Genomic DNA, 11,243 nt, shown 5'->3' on the forward strand with positions numbered 1-11,243 from the left:
GGGATCTCCCAACATCCCCAGCAAAGTGCATTGTGTAAGCTGAATTCTGTATTCAGGAGAAGACACCCTTGGGCTGGATTAGACCAAGTAGCTTACCTCATAGGCCTTGTTAACAGAATGGCTTGCCTTTTTGCAGTACCATGATATTGCTGGCTTACATTTTTCTTTGACTTTGTAATTCTTTTCTGTGCACCATTTGCCCTTCCTCTTTGATTTAGTGAGTGCCCAAGTGCAGCATATTAACACCTTTTCCTAATGAGCTGCATCTTATTTATTTCAGTCACTTACTTAGTTTTGTCGTGGTATCTTTGAACTATGTAGTAAAATAAACGCAGGCTGTTTATTGTTCCTTCTTAATGCATAAGACCGAGTGTACAGATCCTTCCTTCAAATCCTTATTGAAAATAGTGGTATTACTGGACTCAAGATTTCTTTGAAACTGCTCTCTGAAACTTGAGGTTTGAGAATGTAAATCATGATGTTGATAGTGGATATTGCTCAAGCAGATCAATTACCCTAAAATATTTTTATTGACCTATGCTTTTCTACCTTGTTCAGGAGAAGATCAAGTGAGGCTCAGCTGTGACCACATTGCCCTGATGTGAGGTTTAGTTAGTGTGTAGCATTCCCACTATTTTGCAATTAGGAATTACTTTAGTATTTCTAAATGGTAAGCTCTAGCTTTTTCTTTCCCTGCCTGTGGAGTTTTCAGTATCACCATAGGTTTGGGAAGCTGAAAAGGAGGAAGCTGAAAGGACTGTGTGTTCTGGATGCGTTTACATGCATTAGTGATGGCACATTGACTCAGCCCCTAGGCAACCTGTTATTTTAAGTCACCTGTAATTAATATGCGTGTCCATCACCTTAGAACTCATATGACCTGCTGGCCTGACCTGGGTGATGGGTAGGTTCTCCATGTAATCCACATCCATTTATCAGCAAATAACAACATACCAGCAGCTCTAATTAGGTAATTTACCAGCCTGGTTAACGCAGAACATGAATCTGAGTTTAAGGAAGTTGATTGCTCACAGAAATATTCCTGTTGTACTCTGAACCGAGTTGAGTCTCATCTTTACAAGTAATAGTAAATGGGGAATTTTAAAGGAAGGAAACAAAAGTATACACAATCTAAGTTGTATTAAAATTTGTTTTTCTAGGAATTTACAACAGTTCATAAATCATTGTAAACAGCAAGTATTTCCAGCTATTTATAGACACCAAGATGGGCCTGTAACCACAGACACTTAGACAGTCTTCACATTTGTTCCTCTCTCCATCGGCCTCAGTCTTTATTCTTTTCGCTTTTGTCATTGCCAACTGAAGGGCATAAAAACATGGATCAAAATGCACCCTGTAGCATTTGCAGGCACTATGTTCGCCTTTCATTGGAATTGTGCTATTGTGCTGGCATTTATTTGTTTAACTAAATGTCTCTTCTTCACTTCCACTCTTCATTTAAGGAGAAGGAGGACAGTAGTCCCATTTCATTATTGGTACTCAGAGTGAGTTGTGCACTGGAATAACTAGTTTCCTTCACACATAATGCTGTCTCATCATTTCCTTCACTTAGGTGTTTAGCTTAGGGGTAATTAAAACAGTTTACTTCTTTCTGGCTAGTGCACAGATATGTCTTCTCTCTGTATCTCTGGAGTAAAACCACTGGACTGCTGCTGGTGCTTTGCCATTCATAGTTGAGGCTTGGAGGCACAGACTATTGCAATGAGTGAGCGGGAGCTTTAGACCATCCTAAGCTGACCTGGCAACTCAGTTATAACCAGTCAGCTCTGCATATTTAACACCTTCGGACTAGGAAAGTAAATAAATTGAGGCCATTTTAGCATATCTTTGTTTTGTATGTTGTTGGGGATTTGCTGCTTTGTTCAAGGGGTTTTCTTCCATTGGGTAAGTTGGGCTTTATGGTCAAAATACCTGTAAAAAATAAGTTACCAAGTGGAAAAGACAGTTATTTGTTCACTTAGGTCCTGAGTATCCTGATATTTGATGGAGAAGAAAGAATACAACTTATTTTCTTTGGGAATTTTAATCCCACTGGCACAGCAAATTGCTATCCAGCTTGTAGCAAGAGGTGAATTTGGACAGTACGCGTAACAGCTGAACTGAGGGTATACAAAAGGAATCCCAAAAATTTTCTTTAACCTCTACCATATAATAACTGACAGTACCTGAACAAAGTTCTTACAGGGTGCATAATACCAAAATGAAATAGATTTAGTCAGGCTGGAGGGATACGCAGTTACCAATTGTAAGGGCATAAGGCAGCCCTGCTGAATTATAGGTTTGGGATGCGATAACAGGCACGAGATGAACAGCTTTAGGGATAAACAATTTAACTCTAGACCATGGTGCAGTAAGAAAGACAGATTAGAAGTACAATTATCCAGACTGTAACAACAGCAAATTCAATAATTCACGAGTACTGGGCTAGACTTAATATCCAGGCTCGCAAAGATGTAGATGACCGTGGCTATCAGGCAGGCAGGCAGCAGGCGTGGCTGCTTCTCTGGATGAGCTACTCAGCTGATGAACGCAGGGAATGTCAAATTCCTTGATGGGACTGTCCTTCCTGTTGTTGAGTTGGGAAAGCACTGTTTGGGCTTGTTCACCAAGCATCACATCCCACCTCTCTGCCAGTTCTGTCCTCGGTGTGCACAGGGTTAGGAAATGCATTATAAGGCAATACTACCCTTACTCTAATCTATCAACATATGGTAATTTTGCAAGGTAATATTGCTATTTGATGTGATTTTTTTAATTTTATTTTTTATATTCTTATTTTTATTTCAAGAACCCCTGAGTACTGGGTGATATGTACGTACAACAAACTGGACTATGTTAAAAATGCTTTGATGGAATATTTCACTGGAGCTGTCAAAGGTCTTTCCAAAAGAGAATTTAAAGGTCTTTACAAGAGAGGTATACAAAAATTATCTTGTAAACCACCTTTTTCCTTATTCTAGTTCATTGCTTTTTCAATAGAGCCTCTTATCTTGGTTCACAGCTAGTCAATAATTATAAACCACTCAATAACAGACTGGCAAGTGATGTGGTGTCACCAGTGCTCATTGAGTTTATAATAATCTATTTTGTTGAAATTAACTATGACTTCTCACGGTGCTTTAATTTGTTAGGTGTTTGAGGCAAGCCTGACCTTATTTTTATGTATATAATTGTCCTTTCTACTAGAGAAAAAATCCTCCCGCAATATCTGCATGGGAAATTTCATAGGTGTCTCAAGAACAGACGGAAAAGCAGCTGGTCGGAAACAACATGAATATGAAAGTTTGTAGGGGGAACTTATCAATGTGTATAAATACCTGATGGCTGTATCTCATAAAGGCAATCGATCCAGACTCATCAGCAGTGCCCAGTGAAATGGCAGGAGGCAGTGGACACTAACTGAAATGCAGGAAACTCCATTTAAATGTAATAAAAAGCTATTTCACTGCACGAGTAGTCAAACACTGGACCAGGTTATCAGCAAGATTGTGGAGTCTCCATCTGTGGGGATGGTCAAAACCCAACCAGGCACAGCCCTGAACAACCTGCTCTAGACGACCCAGCTCTGAACTGGAAGGTTGGTCTAGACGATCTCCGGAGGTGCCTTCTGACTTCTGTGATGAGTGGAAGTGACTTCCAGGGTGATCTCTTGCCAGTATAAATGTTTTAGGAGCTGACACTTCAGTAGCCTGGTTTATTCATCTCAGAATATGGAATCACTCGGAAGGAATTAGTCTTCTGTAATCATGAGAATATACCTGACTGTAAGACTCCTTCAGTATTCATAATGGAAAGAAAAGAACATGTTACTAGCCAGAGAGATAGTAAATTGCAATGCTTAGATCAGCTGCTAAGTTGCAATTACAATGCTTCCTTTTGAAGTTACTTTTATCCATGACTTGAGATGAAATAATTTATTTCTGATGGCAATAAGTTGGCATTCAAAGACATGTCACTGAGAGGACTGAATGCACACTCCTGAAGGTGACCATTTCAGCACGTGGCGCTGACACAGGTGTGGTACCATGAGCAAACCACGCAATCTGTTTTCAATGTGTAGGGGAGCTTAAACAGTCTCTCCCCTTCCACCAAGAGTGTCACAAGGTGGAAAAGAGGGTGAAGAGAAAGAATGGGGTGCAATTTTCACCAAAATCACTGAAATAAGAGAAACCCATTTGGTGATGTTTTCCTGGTGAAAGGAATAGGCCTGAAGTTTTGGCAAATACTATATAATTTAAACAGGGCCAGATCTTCAGGAAGAGTTTTTAATTAGTTTGATTACTATTTTATCGCAAAAGTGGGTCATTTCACACTGTCGTGCACACAGCGTAGCAGGATTCATTCCCATAGCAAAGGAGGATGAGACAACATTTTGGAGCCACTGCAGCAAATAAGTTCTACTTCACATCTTATTTTTGCCACTCTTGTATACCAGTCATTTTGTACCTGTTCCGTGAGTCAGAACCGGTGCCTCGGGTCATGCACGTGTACCGGTTTACAATGATGGGACGCTGTCTCCCCTTTGTTTATAAACCGACAGAAATTGCTCGACAAAATGAGAGCACAGCATGCTTTGAGTGGGAGGGCCTACACCGTGGCCGTTGCTTCCCAGGGAAGGTGTGGGTGGGCTTGCGAGGCACACTGATAGCACGTAGGCCTTGAGCTGGGCAAGTCTGGTAGTCACAAAGCTCTGTCAAAGCAGGCAGGAGGGCTGACAGCCCAAACTGACACCACCATCGGTACCTGGGAACGGCAGTGTGCTGAGCTCTGCCCTGGCTAGCCACGAAAGCTTGCTTTCCATAACGTGGGGTCTGAGGGCATAAAGACTCCGGAGATGTAGAAATACAAGTCTTGCCCAGAGTGACCGTGCTTCAAACCAAAATATAGGTGGGCATTTGCTTTTTCTTGAGGGAATTCTCAAAGAACAAGCAGGCGTCGTCACCTTGCCATTCTTTTAACACCTTGTTTATTGCATGAGTTGCAATTTTCCCTTTTTAAAGTGTTTTCCCTGCAGAAGAGCTCACGCTCCCCAGTTGAAAACTGATTTCATCTCTGAGAAGCTTTTGTTTAGCTTTTCAGATCTTCTAATAAAAAGCTTTCTCTCTGGAAATGCCCATCTATATGTCTTAAGAATAGAGGTGGCAGCTTCAAGAGAAAAATGTGTCTTTCATTCTAAGGCAAGAATTGGTCTATTGGGTGTTTTTCCTCTTCCGTAACTGAATTAAGATATGGAATTGTTGACCAGGAGAACATAAAATTGCATTTCTTTGTTTTAAAGGGAGTAAATAATGATATAAGGTGTACCTTAGATGGCTTTGTGTTACTGGGGGTGCTTGTTCACTTTTGTGATACCCTAAGTTTGGAGGGAAGGTACATCAGTAGCAGAGGGAGCCACTGTTAAAAATGATGTGGTCACCTATGCTATATATTTGAATGTAACAAATGTGACCTTGAGTAGTGTCATTCTTATCTGAACTACAGTGACATCAACATGAAAGGTGGTGTTTGTGTTACTGTTTGCAGCTGGACAAAGGTGATAAGCCTTTGCCAGGCAAAGAGTTCCCTTGATGTTTTGGTATGGCCTGTGATTTGCTTTGTTTGAAAAAATGCTGGTGGTGTGATTGATGATGTATTTTACTAGTGCTGCTGATTGTTTTATTTGAAGCTGTAGAGGAATCTCCCTCCTAAACTCCTTGAAGGAACTTGGGAAGATGATAAATTCAGCCTTTTTTAGGCATTGTCTCTCTGTAATCCTGATGGACAGTCTGGACCCGTGGCAGAGGTCGCTAACAAACAAAGAGCATACGAGCTTTGAAGCTCTTCTTTGAAATTTGGCTGGCAAATCTTTTTCTTCGTCGGTACTAATGGTCCTGGCAGTTTCGCTTGCCATCTGTTCTCCTGCTACAGATAACATGAAGCTGCATGCTTTCTTCCTCGTGCAACCTCAAGACTGATTTTAGGCACAGTTTTACTTGATGTACCAATTGTTAGGCAAAGCTGTTCCTTAATGATAGGGGGAAGCAGAAATTAAATTATATTTTGGGTTAAACGGGAGAGCAGTAGACAGGAGCTGTAGGTCCTTAGAGCTGATACGTTAGATAAAGTGCACATTTTTGCATTGCACACACTATTTAGCTATTTCAGTCCAAGCTGATAGGGATTTATGCTACTTCTCATAAAAGTAAATAGACATAAATACTCCTAAAAATTTGTTTAGAAGGCAGGGTAGTTAAACACATCAGATCATCTTAGGAGCTTGAGTGTTTTGATAAACTGGGGCAGAACTGTAATTGGGCCCAGTTTTTCAGATTATGTCGTACTTGAAAAGTTATCTGTCATGTTGAAAACCCGAAATTACTAGTTCTTCTGGAAGACACAGGCCTAAATAAAGATGTTGGCAACCTTATTCATCAGTGTCCCGTGACTTTTGGAATTTGTCCATGTTAACTATGCCATAGAGCAGCACAGGGCATTAACTGATAGCAGGCACGTGCGTGGAGGGAAGTTAGCAGAACAGTAGGCATTGACTCCACATGGACTATACTGTTTACCTCTAAAGGAAGAAGCATATTTGATCCCACTGAGAAGAAATGGGACCACATATCTTCATACTGGACTTTTTAAAGTATGAAGTAAGAGCTAGAGAGAAAATTCCACATTATGGAAGTAAGTTCTGCACATCAGGGACTTTGATGAGGGCAAAAAATGTGTGTACGTGCACATGCATCAGTGCCAGAAAAGGTGACCAAACTAAGGAAGAACAGGATTCGTATTTGGCAGATAAAGTCACAATTTGTGCATGGAAAGGTGCAGTAAGTGACTAACAGAGTATTATGAGTAAGATCACCTGGTTAAACCACAGAGGGAGCTGATAGGTGGCAAATGGTGAACAGCAGAAGCATGATAAATACTGGGTGAAGGTAAAGAGGGTTTTGTGCCACCTGTTTTGCGTATGATTTTCTATTTTGTGTTAAACTCACGGAGGTGAGTTTCAGGTTTAACTTCTCTTATCCTCGTTTTATCTATATCCTAAATTTAATTTAGCATCCCTATCCTATAAATTGCAGACTTTGAAGAATTACCACATGAGTCTGGTTTGTGACTTACTTAATTTTGTATTTCTGTCTATGCTACCAGCCTGTGGGATTTTTTTTTTAAGTTAGTTCCTTCCTGAGTGTCTGTCATTGTTTTTTAGTGCATTTCTGTCTAGATTGGCAACTGTTATAAATCAGCATGGTCACAATAGTTCCACTGAGCTACTCTGCCTCTTTTCATACCAATTTTCTTACAGTTCAGGACAAACTCCAGCAGTCTTTCTTCCGGCAAAACTCATGTTTCTTTTCTGTGAACTTCTGCAGTAATAACCATGCCAACTGGCCCAGTTGGAATGTTTTTTTTTTCCTTTCTAATTTGTTTTTGTTTCAGACGGTAAATAGTATCTATAGTTCTAGAACAACACTTAAGTAATCTTAACTCAGCAAGTTATTCCTTACAACATTGCAATCCCATTAATTCCAAGAGGCTCTTATGAAAATTGCTATATAAAATAGAAGCGCTTCTATAATAGTCAATAACAGATGCCCAGAAAAAAGTGTAAGAAGCTGGATATCGGGTAGTGCCATGTATCATATACTAACACTGCATAGAGTAACATTCTGGTTGACATAAGAAAGCAGATAGAGGTGTGATCCATTAAAGGAAAAAAGCTTTTTGAAATACAATTAGGTTCTGAAACAGAGGAAAAAAAACAGCATGCAATAGTCTGTGTTATAATAGTTCTCCCTTTTTTTGCCTCTTTGAAATGTACTGTGAACAGGCTAAAACAGTAAAATAAGCAATGATTTATGAGAGGATTGATGTGTCTGTAACATTAAAAAATATATGATTGGATTACTATTTCATTTGTCTTGATACTACCCAATTCTGCTTTTACAACTACTTTTGCATGTCTGTGTCTGTATTCCCCCAAGTAGTTAAACAGAAATTAATGTGATAACCTACTTAAACAATTTGTGCGGAACTATGTTTCCCAGATCAGTTTCTTAAGGACCAAAAAACTTGTTTTGGTTTGCTTCATGACTTGACCAAAGCGTTTTCTGTGGGATTAAAATATTTTCCAAAGGTATTCGACAAGTCGGTGGTGGCACGGGTCTTTTATTCAGATTGACTTCTTGGCCTCTCCATGGCAAGAGAGAAATGGGATATCAGCACTTTAGCTATTCAGAAAGATGACAGTAGTCATTCCCATGGATACCCCTGTGGAACGTGGAGATCTCTCTGGAGCTGAGGTCCTCTAGCTCTTCACAACCCCTGGCAACATCCCGCAACCAAAGGACAGGCCAAGAAGTCAACCACTGATGGGGAGGAAAGACACGCTTTGGCGTAAATGACGAGGCAAGGACTTACAGTCTGTCACTTTTCTTTCCCTGTTTTAAATGTAGAATGAAGAAGGTTTCCTGCAGGAGGGAATGGTGAATGATACAGATGTTCCTGTGGATCCTGAGAATGAGGCTTACGAAATGCCTCCAGAGGTAAATCTGTTGCGGTATTTGCTGCGAATGCACGTAGGAGAAGGGCACAGGAGGGGGCTGTGTCCTTGAGTTCCATTAGCCTGGCGCGGGGTGGTGCTGTGAGCTGCAAGGGCACAGCAGAAATGCAGTCTCTTTGGCCAAGATCTCCCAGAGGTATAGTGCTGGGAATCGGAAAATCCGTTGCTTTCTTGATAGTGAGGAAGTTTAACGGGAAAATATTGTCTGTGCTTCAAAACACTTGTGCCTGGTTTTCAGAGTAATCCACAGCAAACTTCTGTCTTTTTCTTATGGGATATGTGAGAAATTGCATCTTCACAGTTTGTTTTAATAGCTTGGCCATTTATCAAAGCATCACGCTTTGTAAAACACAATAATTCATTATTATACCCTTAAGTTAAAGCAATTATGGAAGTAAACTATTTTGTTGGTTTTCGTGCAGCTGCTATCTAAAACACTACTACTACAATGTCTGGCATGATGCATTGGTAGTTGGAGTGGCAGTTTTACAGTAGCGCGGATAATTATGCTGAAAATGAGAGATATAAAACATCCAGTAAAAGACTTAAAGGCACGCTTGATCACTAACACCTTGAGTGTCACTGAAATTATGGGGTCTGCTTGCATACCCATAGTTAAACACATGTTTAATTGATTTACTGACTCACACAAGTATCTGCAGCACCTGGTGTGCTGTTCAGCCCAGAGGTGGTCCTCCTCCCTCTCCAAATTAATTGCCATGGGTGGCCTTGTGAGTTCCTGGCAACATGAGCTGCACGGTGTGTTAACCATTATAAAAGCCTAATTCTCCTGTAAATACCACAACTTGTAAGATACAGTATCTGGAAGATGTGACAAAATAGTAATAAATGGCAAGATCCTGATCACATGAAAATCCGTAATATTTTGGCATTGAATCCACTAGGACCAGAACAGGCAGTGAAAGTAGGATGTATTTATCTAAAATACTAGTAGCACTGATTTCTGCTCTCCTCATTAGGAAGAGTATCAAGACTATGAACCTGAAGCATGAGAGTCCTTTCCTTCCTTTATATCTCCTGAAATCTACTAACTACTAAAGACGTCCCATCCTGTACAAGTGCTGAGTTCCAATGTGCCCAGTCGTAAAATTTTTTTACAGTTTTTACGGTGTATTTTGAAGTCTTCCATCAGCAATGATTGGAGTATCTGTGACTGCATCCACCTTGTTTCAGCATTTCCCTCCTGCTGAAATGAAAGCTGGTTGGCAGGATCATTGTTGTGCTGTGGATATTGTGGCTTCAAGTTTAAAAGTTAAAAAAGAAAATATTAAATAAAAACACCTAAGTGTCTACTGCTTATTTCTAACTCTGTACATGTTTTGTTGATAGGCTGTCAGTAATTTGATATTGTTTATGATACAATTTTTATTTGTTTCCTATGACTATTCTTTCTGTGCAGAGATGACTTATTGTGAGAGCTTTATATATATGTGTATGTATTATACATATAAAAAAAAGTAATTGAGCATGAACTATGCACCTATAAATATTAGCTGTTGAAAATTTATTGTTTTGTGATGTGTTTTATTAACTTGTGTCTGTAAATAATGGTGTTCAACTGAAGCAAATAAAATGTAACCCATTAAAATCAACTCCTAAATTAGTGATGATTTATAACACCTTCTTTCCTCTCCAAAAGCCTACGTTAAAGCATTCGGGCTGTGTTGCTTCCCGTGAAGGAACTGGAGGAAGCCCAGTCTATACCAAAACCAGGATGAAGAACGGAAGTATCAGGGCTGGTACCTCAGCTGAAGTAAATTGTTGACGAAACAGATTCATTTGTAGTGCTAATAAACTTTCTGTTGTAAGGAGAACCCAAGAGTCAATGAATCCATTAATAATGGGTTGCAGCAGATTATCAGGAAATCATGAGGTCCTTTGAAGAATTACTGTTTCAAGGTTGTTAAAGCGCTGGGCTATACAGAACAGTGATGGATTATTTGCAATCAATTTGTCTTGTGTAGAGTCCCATTTAGCAAAAGTACAGTCTACTGTCTGTTTTTAGACACGGTAATTTTAGTTATTATGTTGCCTGGATACTTTTCCACATAGTAAAAAGATGTAAATGTGAGATGTTCCTTCTCTCATTTTTTATTATGTTATCTGTTATTTTGGATCAAATGTTGCCTCTAACCCGAACAATGCAGTGGGTTTTTTTTTTTGTTTAAGGTTCTCCAATCCTGAGTAGGATTTTGAACTTCCCTTACAGCTAGTCTTTCCAGTGCTCTGTGGCATGGATCTTAAAACAGGTAAGTGTATTGTCTGATTTTATAAATGGGGAAATGTAGGCACAACCACATAATGCGTGTCACTGGTATGTGCAAGAAGAGACCCAAAACCCCCGAGGCTGAACTCTCAACTTGTTCTTGAACTGAGCTCCTTTCTGGCTTTCTGCAACTTTCCTGGTATGAGCGTGCCCAGCCTGGAATAGATCTTTCTGGGTGTGTACCTATCCCAGCTGTGTACAGTGGGAGCTGATGGTGCAGTACTATGAGCCAAAATCACATGAATATACTGTTTTCACGATGCTTAGAAAACCGGTGCTTCAATTTCCCATGTCGTGCCCCAGTCCCAACCCCGTATTTCTGAGGAAATTAATTTGTTTCAGAAGAATTGCTATCAAGCTCTTTTTTCAAATCAATTAAAAATCCCC

At 39.9% G+C, this 11,243-nt stretch overlaps 1 protein-coding gene across 1 annotated transcript in view; it reads left to right on the plus strand.

The window, feature by feature from the left end:
* SNCA (synuclein alpha) overlaps positions 1–10,148 on the plus strand; it is a 75,694-nt gene extending 65,546 nt beyond the window's left edge. The window contains exons 4-5 of the mRNA XM_082482661.1: positions 8,463–8,552; positions 9,550–10,148. Coding sequence (XP_082338787.1) covers positions 8,463–8,552; positions 9,550–9,582 — 123 coding nt within the window. The 3' untranslated portion in view covers positions 9,583–10,148. The remainder of the gene's footprint in view (positions 1–8,462; positions 8,553–9,549) is intronic.
* Positions 10,149–11,243: the final 1,095 nt, after the last annotated feature.

The sequence above is a fragment of the Vanellus vanellus genome, assembly GCF_965231255.1.
Source record: "Vanellus vanellus genome assembly, chromosome: 4".
Classification (NCBI taxonomy): domain Eukaryota; kingdom Metazoa; phylum Chordata; class Aves; order Charadriiformes; family Charadriidae; genus Vanellus; species Vanellus vanellus.